Source organism: Chaetura pelagica, unplaced genomic scaffold, assembly GCF_000747805.2.
Source record: "Chaetura pelagica isolate M959 unplaced genomic scaffold, ChaPel_1.0 scaffold17, whole genome shotgun sequence".
Taxonomy (NCBI): Eukaryota; Metazoa; Chordata; class Aves; order Apodiformes; family Apodidae; genus Chaetura; species Chaetura pelagica.
The window spans coordinates 1,149,798-1,169,830 of NW_009970726.1; the positions used below are offsets into that span (position 1 = coordinate 1,149,798).

The window sequence follows — 20,033 nt, forward strand, 5'->3', positions numbered from 1 at the left end:
TTAACGAATGTGCAAGCACTGCCCAGAGATAGAGATGGGTGAAGAGGTGGAGATGAGGTACATGAGTCTGCAGCACACCCATGGTACAGAGCAAGCTTCCAGTCTTTAATGGACATGATAAAAAAGCAGTCACTGGGGTACAGAGAACAATGGAAAAATCTATATATGTTAGATACAGATCATATTAAGAAAACCTCAGTAATAATTTTCCACTGCAGAACTGATTGCCAAGAATGCTCCTGTCCCAAACAGGGATGAAAAGAAAAAAAATCTCAAAGGCCCATGTAAAAACAAATTTTAAAAAGTAGATAAAGAAACAATTCTATGACAATAATTTCAAAATATCTACGTTTCATTTTCACAATTTTCTGTTTATTACAATTTATGACTCTTCAAAATTAAACATTTCAACAGAAAGCCAGATTCTTTGTTTCAAAAACGTCCTTAACAATTTCAAAACTGAATAAAATGGGGGTTTTTGGCATTGAGACATTAATCACAAGTGATCCATTCCTATAAATAAGTTTGGCATTAAACTGTTATCTTCTGATGAACAGCATTGAAAAATTCCCAGCCATCACTAAAGTGAAAATGCTCAGCATTAGCTTCTCAAATAAGCCAGAAAACGGAAACACATACTCTAAACTGATTACACCTCTTATCTATTATAGAGTTTTGTTATTTTATAGTCAGAAAGAGTAGTACAGCACAGTCAAATTTACCTGGAATAGGTCAGACTGCATAAGCATATAAAAAGGACTAACCTGAAGACTGCAGATGGTGAGACCTGATACAGAACAGTGCTGTTTTTAGAACAGTAGAAAGCAATGTGGTAAAGCATCTCGGCATTTTTTCTGGTAACAGTGAATTTCCCTTCATTTCTCTTCTTTCTTTCTTTCTTTTTTTTTTTCCTCTTTTTCTTGCCCTTTACTTGTCAGTTAGGCTGCTTTCATGGATGTCTGAGCTACCAGTCTTGTCGCTCCCAGTGGTGCTGTCAGAAGCAGAGGTTTGACTGCATACTATCCATTACAGGAGTCAGTATTAGTTAGTAAATTGGAATATCAAACCCAGATATAATTAGGTTGTTGAAATAACAACCTGAAAGTATGGCCTAGTTCACACAGGGTGCTAATAAATATCTGCCATGCTCACTGACCTCATTAGAATTGAAGTTCAGAACTACTTGGAGTCAGTGGCAAATTCAGAACATTACAAGCTCAGGAAGTTTCCATAACCTATATTATAAATATGCAAGAAATAAACTATGCAATCTTATAATACTTGGGGAAAAAATGGAGGGAAGGGGAGAGTGAACAAATTCTTAATCTTGTATTTAAAATAACTAACATTAATTATTCAAGATGAAAAAAAAAAATGCTTCTTCTTTCAAGACTGCTTACTGACATGCTACAATGGGTAAAATAAAATGTTTTAAAGTGAACTTAATTAGTGTCATGATTAGACAGTTTTAAGCACCATTATTTTATAGCAACATTTTATCAGCTAGCAATAACTAAGCCATCAAGTAAGCTGAAGTAGATTATTATGGGAAATGCAGAATCGTACAACTATAACTCTTCAAAGGAGGTTCAACATAAGAATTTTATTTTTTTTTAAATGAAATTACAACAGATCACATATATCTGTTTAGCATATGTCAAAAAAAAAAAACAAAAAAACATTTTGAAAGGAATTACAAAAAAGAACACCTAATGGGCTGATTCCACAAGGAATGCTGCATTTTGTTTTATTCATAATTCATTTTCCTTTTAGAGGAGAGCTATCTCATATTTCTATTACTCCACAGATCAAATATACTCACAAAAATTTCACCTGTTCTAAAATTCCTGATTTGTATGAACAGCCCACAATATGAATACTGTTTACACCGGTCTTTGTTGCGTAAGTCCAGCATACATCCAATAGCAGATGGATTGGGAATTTGGGAAGTACTAGCTGGAAGAAGAGTTAGCAAACTAACTCTCTAGTACATCAAGGTCAATGTATCTGGTCATTCAGGCCTTCTCTTTAATTCTTCATATTTTGAGAAACAGTGGGTCAATTCCATTAAATCCATTTATGAGGTCCATTCTACCTCTCTGAAGAGTCTAAATCTCTTTACTGGGGGGGGGAAACACAACCCCGTCTCTCACAGTCATTTTTCCTTTAAATAAAAGTAGTACAGCTTTCATTCCCTTTCAGAGGAACTGCACAAAAGGGCTGCATTCAGGGAAAGCCTAGACTATCCCAGGCTCCTGAAGTCATGTCTGCAAGCAGGTATTAAATCTCAGAGTATATAGAAAAATAAAAGAAACCAAGGATGTCCTGTTTTCTATTATCAATGTTTAAAGAAAGAGAACAATCAACTGAACATCCATCCTTTTCACCAAAAGAAGATAACACAGTGAAGATTTTAGCCAAGACATGCTTGTGGGTACTCCTCAGAGCATCATTTCTACTAAGGAACAGGGGGTGGAGAATACTGAGGTACAGCTCAAAAGCCTTTGTGATCATTAATTAGTTTCAATTATGAAATAAATGTAATATTGTATTGCTGTTGACAGGAGAGGAGTCCCTGCCTGTGACTGTGTCTGGCTGTGGAACACTGAGGTGGTGAGTGGCAGCCTCATAGCCTGTGAAAAGCAGAAGCTTGTCCTGTCCTGGCAGAGCAGACAATTTTCATGAAGAGCAAATGCCATTAGCTTCTCCAGAGTGTCTCTGGAAGGGCCGCTTAGGCCTGTAAGACCATAAACGCTCAAAAGGACAAATTTGTTACGGCCTCCTAAAACCTAAGCTTTTTCACACAAAAGCAAAAGGTATTTGTCATAAAATAGCATGGTAAATAATCTCCCAGGAATTTCAATAAGTAAAATGTTTCAAAATGTTACCAGCCTTTAAAGAAGAGCCTATTTCTATATTTTTGTGGCTTTTGCTAAAAGAATAGATAAAATGGAAGGAAGCATGACACAAAGTTACAATTTAGAATGAACAGCAATTGTCTCCATCCAGCTTCTATGAACTCTATGAATTCTACATCTGGTATTTAGAATTTTATGGGTAGTTAAAACAATCTACTTTGCATACAATTTAATTCACTTAAAATATAAACCATTCCAGATTCCACTGACCAGGACTTACTACAGCACCGTAAAAATAAAACTGCCTCAACTATTTGGATGCTATTATCTTCTAAAGAGAGAATTGCTTCACTTTCTGTGCAATGTTTTACTTGCATAGTGGGTATAACCAATCTGAGCCATGGTGGAAGGATAGCATCAACCAGGGTCAAGTACACGAATGCCCATAATTTTACTAATTATATTTATTGTCTGCTGGATATAAAATCCTCTGAGGTGTGTCAAAAGCTGTTCTAAAGGACCACACTGAACAACTGAAATGATAGCTTGCCAAGGGAGCCATTAACACTTCTAACTGTTGAGTCACTTGGATGTTTCCCTTCCATTTTCTGCTCATTAACTATTTAAAGGAAAAAGGAACATCAAACTCAGACAGCTGGCAAGACTAACAGAAGGATCTCCTGAACTGCTGCCATGCTACAGAATCTGAAAACGGTATCTCTTCTGTATTCTCTTCCACCTGGATGCAAGGGAATTGCCTTTTGATGCTGTCAGATGTCAAGGGGGTGGGAGAGAAGGTTGGGAATCAAAGACAGGCAGAGGCAATCTAAGCAAAAATATTTAGGAAGTGTGAAATGTAAAGCTCTCTCTGGAACATTAATTTATCCTCAGTGAACCCACATCAAATGAAAATGTGCTTTCAGATGAATCACGATTTATATCTTAATGTATTACAACCAATGTGGGATACTCAGTTTTATTCCCAAAGCCCTAAATCAAACCCTAATCTAAACCTAACTTAGCCCTCACTTGGAGTGCTATTTGAAGTTTCAAGTTTTACATTGAAAAAATCCTGTTTTACAGATACTTCATACCTCTTTGTAGCAGAAAAGAATGAAATATTTTTTTAACTTATTTCTCTCGTGTTCTGCATTAACAAAGCACTCAGAAGATGATACTGGAAGTCTGATAGTCCAGACTAGGACAGATAGATTTGATAATGCTCAAGTGAGTGCACAAATGCAGTCCCATTGCTATTCTGGATTCCACAGAGGACACCAAATTATACATTAAGTAGTCAAAATCTTCTTTTCACAGACATTTATATAGAAGTTAGCATATATGTAAGGAACACACATACCCTGTTTCTAACTGAATCCTCCCACAATCAACCTTGCTTCTAATTTTCCTTACCTCAAATCTAGAGGTGAAGAAGTATCACCTTTCTAACACTAGGAAACCTCACATTTGAAAACACTGTTTTCAAAATTGCTCTATCTGTAATGACATTATTTTTAACCTGAAAAAGAAAAAATATGCCCTTTTGAACATTGGGAATCACTGCAAAACAGGAGGCAGAAGCTGAAAAAGCTGAACACACCTCCTTCAAATGAAGGTGCAGTTTTCAGAAGGGAGAGACCTCTGTCTTGCTGGCTGAACAAGCACGGTCCTTTTGGGGTACAGTGCAGTTACAGCAGATGTCTAGAAAGGAATCTGTACAATTTTAGCAAAAATATATTTGGACATGGAAGACTAGGAGTCACCAATTTCGAAGGGGTATAAGTTCTCTAAGAATTAAAACTGTCCATACTAAATAATTTGTGGTATCAGATAGGTACCAAACACATGTACGCACTTCTGCCCACATTACATACAAAGAGAAGTATTTAGCCAAGTTAAAAAATATTACAAGAGGTTAATGGGTGATATATTTATTATTTGACTTCAAGCATTTGTTCTACATTATACATTGAAGAATAAAAAATCATCTGATTACCAAGATGGAAAAGCACAGTTTTACCATGACACTGTTGAGTGGAAGAAGTGGCCTGCATGTAAAAGAAGCAAAACCAAAGCACCGCCTAGTAAAAAAAATACTAATAAAATTAAGAAACAGATGTAACAGACTGGTGGATAAGAGAAGTGTGGATGTGCCTCTCACCAAGAGGGAGTACACGGAGTGTTGTTTTGATGTGTTCAGCCTTCTGTGGCAGTTCAGCCTGCTGATACACTTGAAAGGGGACAAGAAACCCACAAAAGCCTAAAGTTCTTCCTGTGACAGCTACAATTCCTCTCCCTCCAAATGCTATGTTTGATTACTGAACTCTAGGGAACAATGTCACAGAAACAGAGTTCAGCTACCAAGCATAAAAGAACCATTCTTCCTTAGCTGCCAGAAAAGAAAATACAGCTTCTGTGTCATTCTGCTTGACCTCCTTAAAATGACAGAACTTAGCAACTGAATATGAATACGAAGAGGGGTGAAGTATTTCTGCCCTGTTTTCCTGCCACCTGCACCTGGAGATGGAAGACAGATCTCCATGACACAACACAAAGAGCAGTCAGGTGGTTACTGACTTGTCTTTTACTAATGGTGATTCTTCCTGTACTCAAAACCAGAGTATTTTTAATTAAAAAATACAGGAAGGATAGAGCAAGAAAGGTAACCATATCCAGCTTCCTTTCCACCTCTTCTTCCATCTATTGGCACAAGAGAACCACCACTGTCCCAACACAAGTAGACTCCTTGGCCCACATTCAAGGGAGCATCTCTGCAATTCCAGAATGTGAAACGAAGATGTTTTTTTCTCCATTTCATCTCACTTTTTGTCTTCTGATGAAATTAATCAGGAGCAGAAGCAGCAGCACAATTCCCTGTTCTAGGATTTTTTGCAGTACATATGGGTGTTTGACAAAGCCTCAGGCAAATCCTACAAATAAATATTGTAGATACAGAACCTGAGATATTGATGTGTGCTAGGGGGAGAGAAGGAGACATCCCTGAAATCTATATTTAAAGTGTCGTTGTCAGGCTGAGGAAAAAAAGCCCTCCCCCTGAGCTGGTACACAGCCTGAGGCTGTTGCCAGTGATACACAGCAATAAATGAAGTCTACATTTGCTTTTTGCAGGGCTGTGTTCACACTGCAGTTCAAATGATAGTTCAGCTGATGGCCTACAACACATTCCTGCCTTAGTGAGGAAAGAAAGATAACCCATGGAGTTTGGAGGAAGTGAGGGAAGCAGACTCAGCTACTCTGGAGCCTTTCTTCTTCAGAAAGCTCATCTCACCCAAGGAGGATATGCCACTAGGGAGAGAGGTGAAAGGACTTACTGTTTCTGATTGACTTAACTTCCACTCCAAGCTACATAAAGACTTCAAAACTTGAAGCACCTATATCCCATGGGAAGATACTACAGCACTACACATTCTTCAGAGACGTTAAGGTCTGTGGCATTCAGGATGTACAGTGCTTGCCTCGAACAATCCAAGAGATAAGCTTGGACTTTGGCACTCAGGATATCTTTTGTCTGTCCCGAGGCATCTGAGAGTTGAACGACACCTGCTGATGCGATTTTGCAGGACAAGACTAGGAGTGCCAGTCTCAAGGTACTTCCTAGGACCGAAACTCCACAGCAAGGAACTAATCCTGCGGTGGCAATTGACTCAACCTCCTCCTTTGTAATGGCTGATCTCATCAATTAGCCAAACAAAGACTACATAGCCCCTGGCATCATACCTGCCCCTGCTATCACAGAGAAGATCCGAAGGGTTTTTCCCTATGCAGGGAGAGAAGTGGGGGTGCAGTGGGCAAGGACTGTATAAAAATGTGGGACTCTGTGGGTGCAAGGAAGCACTTCTCCACCTGGAACTACTTCCCCACCGACGACATCGATGACATCACTGAACCGTGGGTGGTAACTATGCTCTTGCTTTCTGTCCTCTATCTCTCTGCTTTCTCCTCTCTTTCCTGTCTCTGTTTTCCTGCCTGTCCTATCCGCTCTAGGGACTTTTGTTGTGTTATTGCAATAAAAGTTTGTTGTGTGCGTGACATCTGACCTCGTTTGTGTCTTAATTTCACCATTTGGGATCACCTTTATTTATTAAAATTGCCACGTACCCGAATACCGGATCATGACAAGGTCAAATTGCCACCATGTCCATTTGCCACATTTACTCCTGAAAGGTTGTTTGCACTAATCCTTTCTGGATCTGACCAACTGTTATGTAGTATCAATGAAGTACCTAATACATATTTTCCATTTCCTTATAGAAACCTAGAGGTTACTTTTAAGGTTGATAACAAAAATTGAGACTATAAGTGGAATTTCATGGTCTGTTGAAATTTGTGTGTTTGGATTGCCAGGGTGAGCAAAAGAAGACAGCTTCCTAGGCAATGACAAAGTGAGACTTCAGCGTTAGCGGCAGACCCTTTTCATCTGAATAAAGAAAGGAAGACCTTAAACCTCATAGCAAGGCCTCTCTCTGTTAATTCTCACTACTTGTCTGGTGGCAGCAGGTGAACTGAATCTGAAGACCCTAGGCTGAAGTAGACAACCATAAATAATGAACATGCAGCCAATCAGTCAAATACATGACATTATAGCATTCATTTTTAAAATGTAGCAAAGGCACTTGAAAATTCTGTCCAAATATCCACTAAGGTTTCCTATGTAACATGAGCTTCAGGGAGTACAACAAACCTGACTTCTGTCTCCTACAGACTGACTTATATCTAGCTTTTAAGATAATAAGATGATGATTTAGAAAGCACCCAAGAAATCAGGATTTTTCCCAGCAGAGTACAAATATATCCAATAACTGAAAGGAACTGATACTCACCTCTGAATTTTCTCAGTCCACAGACTACACACAATTTAAAATAAAAAATAAAGGGATACCTTAATATACTGAAAAATGCTGAACACATGGTAATGAAAAATATATATATCATGTGAACACACTGATGCACACCAATTAAACTAGAAATTAGGAGGAAACAGAAGACAAAAAAAAAAAAAAAGGAACATCTAAAGCAAAAGGGGAGAATATCAACACACAAGTTTTCAACTAAAAAGAATAAAAGGGCGAATCAGGGACAAAAAAATAAAGCTAAGTTCATCCATTTCAGAATATCCATTAAGATAATTTCAAAGTAGAAAACTTCAGACTGAAAGAAAAACTTGGTAAAGTTAAATAAAATCCTAGTGATTTAAATCAAAGAAAAACAGGAGAGACCTAAACAGAAAGCCCCACAAAGATACAACAGATTGAAAGATAATTTAAGTAAAAACTGATAGAAGGAAGAATATTATAAAATGAAACTAAAACATTCTGCAGTTGAAACAGGATTGAAGGAAAGTAGCATAAAAGGACTTGGATAACTAAAACAAAAGGAGGAACCCTAAGGAATACACTTTCACTGAATTATAATGAACACAAAATGTGCACCCAAATTGTTGCATAACAAAAGACAGAGAGATACAGTGAATGAATAAATAACAGTGAAATGAGAATAACAGCAATAATCATTGGTGCAGATGGGTCTCCTCATTCCAAACACACTTAAGAGCAATTCTTCACCTCAAAATCAGGTAAAGACCAATGCAAGACAGAAGTGACAAAAACAGCAGGCCTAGTAGCCATGTTATGGCTCATCTGCTACCATCTGCTCAGTCTTCAGGACTTCAGCTCCATTCTAGTAGTACACAAATATGTCCAGTCACATCCCTGCCATCACAGCAAAGCCTGGCATTTGTTCCAGTAGTAGCAGAGTGACCCCTGTAGACGCAAGGTCAACTCCCTTAAGGACAAGTTTCTGCACTCTCAAAAGCTTAAACTGTTTGACATTTCAATCCTAAACCAGAATTTCCTCTGGTTGTAGCATTTTGTTTCTTTGCTTACTACAAACAATGGGCCTGAAGAACAATATTAATTAGCCTTAAAGGTTACTTACTGCCTTCTTTTTATCTTACCACTCTTTCTCTAACCCTGCACACAGATAGCTTTGAGCAACAGAGCTAGGTTTCTGTGATCATACACCACAAATTATTTTCCATACAGGACGAGAGGAAATGGCCTCAAGTTGTGCCAGGGAAAGTTTAGATTAGCTGTTAGAACAAACTTCTTTACCAAAAGGGTAATTAACACTGGAAGAAGCTGCCCAGGGTGGTGGTTGAATCACCACCCCTAGAGGTATTTAAAAGATGTGTAGATGTGGTGCTTGGGAACATGTTTTAAGCACTGAACTTGGTAGAGTTAGGTTAATAGTTGGTAGAGTTAAGCTATGGTTGGATTCAATGATCTTAACAGTCTTCCAACCAGAACGATTCCGTGATTCTGTGATCATACCATATATTAACACTCCAGGGTTACAAAGTCCTTTCACCATCTCAGTCTCTAGAGATGGAACTACTGAGAAGAAGAAGTATAGAAAATGTTCTAAAGTAACCAGTCTTTAAAAAAAAAAGTCTCCAATATTATGAACTTGAGCTATTTTCAAGCATTTTTACTCTTGCTTTTGGGGGCATGGAACTAAACAAAACAGTCTTGAGCCTTGAGGGTGTGAGCTAAATGTCACGTTCACTTACTGAAGAAAGTAACTAACAAAAGATGGTAGTTTAATTTTATATGGAGACCTTAAAATAGAATATATTTTTATAAAAATAAATGCTTTAGCACAACTTTTGAAAAACACTGTAGAGAAAAGTGAATACAAGCAGTCCAATGAGACAACACCTGAGTTCCTTTTTCTGTCACTAGACACCAAAAATTCTGTAATTATACAGAAATGGGAGTTACATGTATAAGAAATTAATCTCCTTCATGGAGTAGATGGTTAAATTACTAATACAACTGTCCATAATAATGCACAACTAGAATAGGCTTGAGCCACAGGAACCAGATCATCCTCTCCTGATGCTTGAATGCAAACTAACAGAATGGGTCCTCAGTTGTAGGGGAGGAAGGGGAGTGAGTGTGAAAAGAACTGGGAGAAAAACAGTGTGTAACACTGCACAGAAAATCAGGGCAGACAGAAAAGACTGTATAAAGAAACCTAAAAAAACCAAAAAAAAAGTCAATAAATTTTTGGGACGTAATTCTCTCCAGAAAGACCCAAATTGAAAGCAAAGGAACTGCCTCTCATTGCTTTTTCTCCTAGTGTTCTGTGAAGAAGGAACTGCTTCATCCATCTTTTGAACAAAAATAAATCTGACATCATATCTCAATTTCTCTTTTTGACACAAATAAAAAACCTTCCCAAAAGTGAATGAATAGTTCCGTGTCAGAAGTTGCAACATCAGTGTTAAAAGCAGAACTGAAAGAAAGAAATCATTAGCTTATGTTCCTCTTTAGCCAAGATGAAAATACATACTTGAAAAACAGCTGAGAATTTTGCAAGAACTCATGTAGCACCCAGCTGTTTCTGGGAATTGCTACAGAATAGCTTGCAGGTATAAAGGAAATCTTTGTTAGGGCAGCAATTAATGACAAAGCATTTAGGCAAACTGAGAGGCCCTAGGGCAACACCTTCTGTCAAGTATGGCAAAAAAAAAATTCAATGATACTATGAAGTAAAAAAGTCAGCCTTGAAAAACACTGAGAGAAGGTGCACAAAGGACCAAGCTGAAAGTTATCTAAAAAAGAAAATCAAATGGAAAGTTCATGAGGCTTGCTGGAAAACACTAACAATTTTTTTCCTATCCAGTTTTGCCTGCAGTAGTCTAAAAGGGTAACATGGATTTTCCTGAACTTAGATTATGCAAAAATTTACTGATTTTCTAAGGAAAGCTCTCTGGGAGGCACACTTGGATCTCCAACTCAACCTCATCATGTAAAATAATGGTCGTGAAACCACATAGGAAGAAGTCATTTCAGTGAACAATGTTAGTAGCCTCCCTATGATGTTGTCACTGAAATTCCCCAAAGACAAGAGAGGGAGTTATTTAGATCTGAATAAGCCTTTAACATCTGGTGTGAAGCCAGGGACCCAGCTCAGAGCTGGGAGAGATGGTTAAGAAACAACGCTAACTGCAGTGGCAGTGGAAGACTTGAATTGTGGGTCAAATATCAGTAAAGGTATCTAGAATAAATTAGCAATCAAACAACATACAAATATCTGAAAAATGATGAGACAAGGCCAAAGACATTTAGAGGCTGCAAAATTGATCAAAGGTCTCCAACTGCTTTTCATGTTGGCACACCAACAGATTAAAACATTGGCAGTGAGAAACACTGCTATATCTAAAAGTACAAATTCGATGAGAACCAGCCATGAAATCTCAGCAAATTGATTTGGTTCTCATTTACTGTAGTATGGCATGAGATACACTGTATAAAGGCCAAGGGAAAACTCACCTTGTGGCTATATGCTAAATGACATTTTGGATGGGATTTTGTCATGGAAAAGGCTGCTCTTTTTCACCAAAGATGCTATCTTCTGCTGCTGTTTTTTTTCTGAATGTGTTCACAGAAATGGTATTTTTTTGTAAATAATTGGAATTGTATCAAATTACTTTTCACTGGCATTTATTTCTATCCTGCAATGGGAATGGTCTGCAAGTGCTCAAACCCTGGCAAGCCAGCTGGGTCAAAAGCGGAAACAATATCTTGCTAAAATATGTTGGTCTTGGCAGGGATCTATCCAACACATCACCACAACAATAGATTTAAACAGAGACACAAAAAGCAAGCTTGCTAGTGCCAAAACAACCGGGAAAATGAAGCCCATTTCCTATTCTCAATATGGCTAGTAATAAAAAATATCTGTTAACAATCAAATCAAGCTGAAAAAGCAACATTAAAATGGCTTGCAATAGAGCCAGAAAAATCGGAACAGATAGAGACGATTTGCACTGAACTATGAAGCCCGCTTTCCATCATCACAGGAAAAGACATAAAAGCCAGCACGATACGCATTATTGCTATAATCTATTAAAAGAGTTGGGAATACAGTTAAAATATCAAATAAAGATGGATAGACATGATATAAGGGATTACAGGTCTGTTAAAGATGTGTATTTCTTTCTTTGTTCAGAGTCAGTTCTTCAGTCCAAACAGTTTCTTCCTCACCTGTTCTTAATCAGAGCTGCTTGTGCATATTTAGATGCCACCTAATGCAACACAGACTCCCTAAACACTAGCCACTATAACAACATATTACTCTGGCAAGTGACAGAACATAAATAGGTGCAGTCTACAATTAAAATGCCTTAAAACTTTCCAAAAGCATGGGTAATTCATGGATGACAGGGGATGGTAGCAGTATCTTGACTCTTCAACTGTCTTTAAAAAAAAAAAACAAAAAAAAAAACCCTTGGATAACTTTTTTGATGCATCTTCATTCTACAACTGAGAAGTAAAAATCACTTTATTTTAGAAACATATATTAATAATGCCATGTTTCCGAATATGTACAATTCATCAGTCAAGTTTAGTACACACTGTAATGCCAGTAGGATGAGTAGACCCCCATCCATCAGTTTCATGAATTTTGTTCTACCTGTGGTATCACAGATTCAAGATGTGGTTTTACATTTGGGAATGCAGGTTGGTCAGAGTATCCTAATATTAATCCATGTTAAACAACATAGGACTATATAAACTTCCCAGCTGATTAACCGTTTCCTAAACTGCTGAGACTATAAGCAAACCGGCAGAAAGTTGCCAGTTGATACACATTTTTTCTTTTTATCTGGATGGAAACAGAGCGCCACAGGCACCTGCATAGTTTCATCTGAGTACTTCAGTCCTTCAGTCATTAAAATATGTTTGATTTGCACACTGAAAAGCACAAGGTAAATTTCTCTTTTTTTTTCAGCTCAGATGTGTATTTTTTCAGTTACATTGTGTCTTTTGAGAGGGGAAGAAAAAAAAAAAAAACAGAGATACACATAGGTTTTGCAGAAACACAATACACCTTCTCTTATGGACTGTTAACAGGAGTTAGCAGAGCTTTTGGACTGACTGAGTTACCAAACCGGCAAAAGAGAGAATACACAGTAAGGAGGTAACATGGCATGCAAGAAACCGTGCAGTCTTGAGGTTTTGCTTTGTTTCCTTAACCCATCAAACAACAGCTTACATAATTTTTAATTATTTGTAACTACACAAGGATATGGAGTTAATGCAGGGCTGTGATGTCTCAGCACACTTTGATAGTGTCATTAGTGAAAAAGGTGGGAATAAGGGGTACCTCCTTCATCAGACGGCCTTGTTATCTCACTGCAGTAAGAAAAGGTAGGGTTCGTGTCAGAGCCATCTGATTTATAATCTCCCAAACTGGTAGAACGTAAATACTGCTTACTGTATCGGCTTGCTCTTTCTACAAAGGTAGAAAGAAACAATATCACAGTAAATAGGTGACAGAATTGCAAAGACAAGCATCAACAAAAACCCCAGCACTGTTAACACTGATACTTATACACCAATGGCATTAAAATTAGAAATGTGAATTATTCACAAATTTGTATCCATTTTTAACACCATTATTTCAAAAGGTTGCTTCAAAACCAGATGCAACTAAGCTAAAAAAAGGGATAAAAATGAAGCATATGAAAATTTCCACTGGAAAATCAAAATGTTCCTTTATTCCAGCACGCATGTAAGTGCATGTGGAAATACTGCTGTATGACATTTGAAAGAATATTTAAAGTTCCACTATTAGTAGCAAAGAAAACGCATGCAAAAATTGAGCTTTCAAAATAAACACTTCTAGGGGCAAAAAAAATTCAAAACCTTCTAGAATCAAAACATTGCTGCCTACTATTATATTACCTCCTCTTCTTTTCCATCTACCCTTAAATTACTAACACTTCAGAGTTGCAAACAATAGCACAAGGCGTAATATGTTAGGTCATATGAGCAAAACGTGAATAGAAAAGAAATTAGTTTCATAAATAGGCCACCTTCTGTATCTCTGAAATTTTAGTAAGGTCCAACTACTTGAAAATTTGACTTACAGGGAGGACAAAGTAGGTCAATGTTTTTAAGTGTCTACTTGTAAGTGGTATGAATAATTGTTCTTTAGGATAAGCTTTCTATTGGTCTTTCTTACCTGTATGTATGATTACAGCTGAAGTTATATAAAACACTGCTTTTAAAATGCTACATTTATTTATATATATATATACACACACACACACACTTATAAAGCATATGGCTGGCACATTGACCTGAAAAATTACTGTATCAACTTAGTTGCATAAACATAAAATGCTGATTTGGGAAAAGTCAGGATAAAAGCAATACCAGAAAGCATATGCAGACTCCTAGACTGAATATTGTCTTCCAGGGGATCAATGTCGAAGATGGAGCCAGGATCTGTGCGCCAAACTTTTAGATCTTTTCCCAAAGTGCAGAAATTATATGACAGACAAACAACAAAGGAAGTAAAAGCATGAAAGGAATGAGTTTTAACAATCAGCAACCAATTTCCTTCACCTAAAAATTAACCAAAAGATCTAGATGTTAACCCGAAAGGACCAGAAAGAATTTAAGACACTTAAAAGAAATTTAGTTACGAATGCTGACATTATTTTAAGGACACTTTTTCTTCTAATTTTTGTTTTCCTTTTCTAAATACGACCACAGTATTTTTTCCAGTCTAAGTAAATGGAAGCTTTCTTCCAAAACCAGAATCAAAATTATCAGAGCTACAAAATTACTTCCCCAGCCCACCAATAGCATACTTACTCCATGGAGATGCTGCAGTATATATCTCTATAGCTGACAGCTGGTATTATACATGTCTACAGCTGACAGAGGCAATACAGGCCCTCCTTTGCACACAGCACAGAACAAGTCAGCCTCATAAGCAGAATTAGGGACATAGCTCATTTTATCCAAAATAAATTGCTACAAGTTGCTCAACTTATATAAACTAAAAAGTATACCTCTTTCTTACTTAATGGAAAAAAAAGACTAGAGAGAGACTCCACTGTAGAAAACTACAGTTGGGTAAAATGGAAGCTCACTCTTGATCTTAACTAGAACCTAGGAATTCCCTTTGACTTCCAAATATCTATGTTTCCTGGGACACAGTGTTACTGTTGATCCACTACCCTGCTATCTAAACAAATTTTTTTAATTCAATGCATGGATTCAATAACAGGAGTAACCGTAAGACCTTCACCTTTAATTCATACAGGTAAGTTATTAATGTATCTTGAATTCACATGACTGAACTAGATATCAAAGGACAAAAGAATTCATAGGAAAAAAGTATTTCATATCCAAGTTTCATCTACAATCACAGAAGAAAAGTGAACACAGATTCAACCATGTTTTTAATAAACTTTTAACAAATAATTAGAGTGTTGTACAACAGAAAGCTTATAACAAAGGCAGATGCAGCTACAGTGTAAATTCTCAATCTACTAACATCAACAAATATATACAATATCTGCTATGCCTAAAAATAACAATAATCATTTAATCTCCCCAAACCAGTTTAAAATAAAACCTCAAAGTAGAATCAGTTAAAGCACAAATCTACCAGATCATGCCTTTTTACTAGAGGTTTGCTTCTTGGATATACCTGTCTGCAAGATTTACTCAATGCATTGGAAGCAGGAAAAAAACCCTATATTTCCAACTTGGCCCTTCGACTAGTTTGAATGGTACCAAGCTAAATAATGGGTTGGCAGGTAAAGTAGGACTGCAAGGACCCCTAAATATGTCATGTTACAAATTACTGATAGCCTTGAGGCAATGGAAAAAACAGACAGAACTAATGAAGTAAATCCTATGGATTTAGAATACATGAAATGTATGTACATTATATGTTATCTACTGCAATTCCTACAAGTTGGGCACATCACTAACTCCCTCTTGACAAGATGAATAAAAGCCAACACAAAGTCTTTTGATAAACTATGTGTTAATCCTAACAGTGATAAATTATGCAATGACATAAACCACTGACAGGCATGACAGGCGTGGGGAAACTGGTAAATGACCAACTTTTTCTGTTTGATCATGCTTTAGTAAATAAAGACATCATAAGCCCTGAGAAGGACTTGGGCGTGCTGGTTGATGAGAAGCTCAACATGAGCTGGCAATGTGCACTTGCAGCCCAGAAAGCTAACCGTGAACCGGGCTGCAACAAAAGAAGCATGGCCAGCAGGTCAAGGGAGGTGATTCTCTCCCTCTACTCCCCTCCTGTGAGACCCCACCTGCAGCATTATGTCCAGTTCTGGGGTCCTCAGCACAGGAAAGACATTGACCTTCTGGAATGGGTCCAGAAGAGGATCACAAAAACTATCAGAGGAGTGGAACACCTGTCCTATGAAGAAAGGCTGAGAGAATTGGAGTTGTTCAGCCTGGAGAAGGCTCCAAGGAGACCTTATTGTGACTTTTCAATATTTAAAAGGAGCTTATAAGAAATATGGGGACAAACATTTCATCAGGGCCTGCTGCAATAGGACAAGGGGTAACAGTTTTAAACTAAAAAGGAGTGGACTTAGACTAGATACAAGGAAGAAAGTTTTTACAATGAGGGTGGTGAAACACTGGAACAGGTTGCCCAGAGTGGTGGTAGATGGCCCATCCCTGGAAACATTCAAGATCAGGTTGGATGGGGCTCTGAGCAACCTGATCTAGTTGAAGATGTCCCTGCTTACTGCAGGGGAGTTGGACTAGATGACCTTTAATGGTCCCTTCCAAACCAGACTATTCTATGATTCTAAGTATGATTTCATGGCAGCATCAGTGCAGAAGTAATTTATTTGAATTTATTTTATCCACCTCTGTAATCTGAAATAACACACATAGGGTCTGAATCTTGGCAATTTATAGCACCAAACAATTTTAGCTTCCTGGTTACTTTTGCCGATTTAAAATATCCTTATACTCACATGAGAATCACAATGTCTCTAGTTGTAGATCCAAAGCTCAGATTAATTTATCTTGATAGGTTTAGAATAGTTTTAGAATGGTTAAAACTAGTGCTTACTTTCTAATGAGAGGCGTTAGTTATAGCAATCAGGCATTTGAAAAAGTTGGTACAGCTTCACCAGTAATACCTAAAAAAACAAGCAGATGGACTCTTAACACAGACGTACTTTTCCTAACTGGCTTAACTGAAGTATCAGCTAGGAAAAAACTTGAGGATCATAGTTATTTTTTTCAGTCTGCAATTTTTTTTTCTAGCTGTCAAGAACATTCCATAAGCAGGTTTAAAGTGCACACTGAACAGCATATTTCAAACTGTATATCAAACTGCAGTTTTGCAGGAGCTTTTCTCTCTTTGGCTGCACCACCTATAGCTATGGTAGTGAGTTGAAGTGTTTGGTTATCTACAGACAAAGATACTCTGAAAAAGTTGTTGCCCTAGATCTGAAATGTGTGACCCCCTGAGAATTGCATGGTCTTAAAAGCATCAGTACCTGTCCCAGGAAGAGCTCTCTAAACACTCACTTTTGAAAAATCCCTTCTGAGCAACGGCTGTAGCTACAGACATGTAAGAGGTAGCTATACAAAAGGAAAGAAATACACTTCTTCATGTAATAGAGGCTCATTTCGAGATTTTAAGGAAAAGACTAAAGAAGCATCTGCCAGGAATTATATAGATACAGTTAACCTTGCTTTAGGCAGGAGAATGGACTATATGACACACTAATTAGTCCATTTGACCTGCGATTTCTCTGATTTTTGAAAGGTAGACTTAAAGTTAACCCTTGTTATTATTACTATGTATAAAGGGTTTTAGAATTCTATCTCAGCATGTTTTTCCATATGTAGACCTTCTGGGTTCTACACTGTTGTAATGCACAGAAAAACAGAAAAAGGACATACCAAAAGAAAGAGTCAGATTACCATTTCCTTCACCATAGCAGACTTGCTAAAGCAAGAGGTAAGTGGAGCATGTGCAGCTCCAGATAAACTGCTAATGGACAGAATGGGAAATCTCAGACTGGTCTGTAACATTTAAACAGTGACAGTTTGGAGAATCACAGCTTTATCACCTCTCTTCTGTGCAAAATGAAGATTATTGTGATATTATGGCTTTTCTTGAAGAGCCAAAATTCAAACTTTAAGTAATGACTATCCATATTTGAAAAAAGAATACAGAGCAAATGACAATGTGTCTCACATTCATTCCTGTTATTACATCACTAGAAGCTGGAATTGAACCAGTAGTTCAACACAAGTTTCATATTGAGAAAAGAGAAAATGAAATCTTGGAATACCTCTTCTTGGTAATACTGGAGAACACAAGCAGAGGCTTTCAGCTTCCCCAGAATGTTTTCAATAGCAACAGTATTCAAGAACTTACCAACAATGATTCCAGGTCTTCTATCCATTTCAACGATATGTGGATGCACACCTTTATATGCTGCATCACTCATAATTTGGGTGTTTTTCCGCACCCGCTCTGTTACAGGATCATCTACCACTGGGGTGAAGCCTCTGCCCTTTGTCTTCTCAAAATCTTCATGGTATTTAACCTAGGAAACAAGAAAAATTATATTTTTCCCCGAGCTCTCACTGACAGCAAATAATCATTCTATGCAAGAATGAATATGCGTTTGTTTTAGGCAGCAGTTATATTCTTTGTGTTTTGCACCATATTAGAATTGTTACACACACGAGATGGGCTGGACAACCAGCCAAATATTTTCTATCTCCTTAATATGATTTCCTAATACTTTGTTATCATTTTTGCATTTGTTTTCCATTACCACTGAATTAAGCATTGACTCAAGCAACAAAGCATCATCTTACACAGGATAGGAAAAGTCCTCAGGAGGTCACCTGGTCCATTCCCTTCTTCTATAAGATAGCTCTCTACTGATGCAAACAACTACATCTGTCAGTAACAATGTTGCAGTGGTAACAATTCTAAAGAACTCAGGTATTTTCATTCACTGAGAATTTTGATTATATGCACAGTTTCATACAAAAGCTATTATTTCGCTTTTTTGTTTTACCATATGCCAGCTGGCTTTAAACATAGGTGTTTAGAAAGAATTGCAGTTACTCTAAGCAGCCCACTTTAAGGAAAAAAAAAACAACAACAAACCAAAAAAAAAAACAGAACCAAGGACATTAGGGCAGAAAATGTTATATAACCAAGTGCTGGCCCAAAACCGGTATTAGTAGGAGTTATAAAGTAGTATTCCTAATTACACATATTTGCTTCTTAAATAGTCTTAATAACCAAAGAATTAAATTGACAAACATTCTCACACAAGCAAACGCACACAAAGCAACTCATTCCAAGAACAAAAGTCACACAGAAACCAAGAACGTGCACAGGCACAAGGTGGTGTGTCACCTAATCCAGACAAACTGTGTGATGCTCAAATGATGTGTGTACTTTTTTAAAGAAAAAAAAAAACAAAACCAAACAAAAAAAAGAACAGACATTTAACTGTTAGAAAACTTTTTATTAGTATTTTGAAAATGTTCATTACAGTCATATGCAGTTAGAAAACACTCCCTCAACAGGCATAAGAAGAAAATATTCCTTCCATACTTGAAAAGAGAGTTCCATTAGTTACCTATATTAATGGAAGGCAAAATCCAGTGGAAGTCAAGTGCCATTCCTTAGTATATTCTAGTTATAGGAAGAAAGTACCCTACCATTGAGATGTTGTTTTGTGTTTCTTTGACATGTCTTAGCTCAGGTGTGTCTAGAAGCACACTACGTCTACCTTTCATCTGCCTCTGATCACTGCTGTACTTGACCTGCAAAACAACAATAGCACACATGAAGTTTTTGTTTACAGTAGAAAGGAGGGTAAGAATCACACCATGTAGCAGCAACCTTTCCAAACCACAGTGCCAAACTTTTTTCTTGTTTCTTTCTTTACACTTATTTTCTAGTGACTTATTTCAGAGGGATGACACAGACAAGCTAGTATATTGGTAAGGCCAAAGGGCACATTTATTCCATCAATCACTTACTCAAACAAATAGTATTTACCTGAAAGATTAAAGTCTTGACTGTTAAATGACACAAGTGAAGCAATTAATTTATCCATTGAAAAATAAGATAAATAATGATACTCCTGTTTGGTAACTCACTCTTGCTTAGCAGCACAAAAGTAACATGCCTGGGACAAATCTGAACATGCTGTTTTCAGAGAGACCATGTGGACTCTGTGTTGTGCAGAGCCTCCTATACCGTGTTTCTCCTAATAAGTTTCTCTCATGGCAGTTCACAGACTTG

At 37.3% G+C, this 20,033-nt stretch overlaps 1 protein-coding gene across 1 annotated transcript in view; it reads right to left on the reverse strand.

The window, feature by feature from the left end:
* The window catches only part of NEBL (nebulette), a 90,225-nt gene that overhangs the window by 12,183 nt on the left and 58,009 nt on the right, over positions 1–20,033 (reverse strand). Inside the window, exons 23-26 of the mRNA XM_010006953.1 lie at positions 19,445–19,549; positions 18,135–18,306; positions 14,108–14,200; positions 13,053–13,181 (exon numbers count right to left, since the gene is read on the reverse strand). Of these exons, the coding sequence (XP_010005255.1) occupies positions 13,053–13,181; positions 14,108–14,200; positions 18,135–18,306; positions 19,445–19,549 (499 nt within the window). The remainder of the gene's footprint in view (positions 1–13,052; positions 13,182–14,107; positions 14,201–18,134; positions 18,307–19,444; positions 19,550–20,033) is intronic.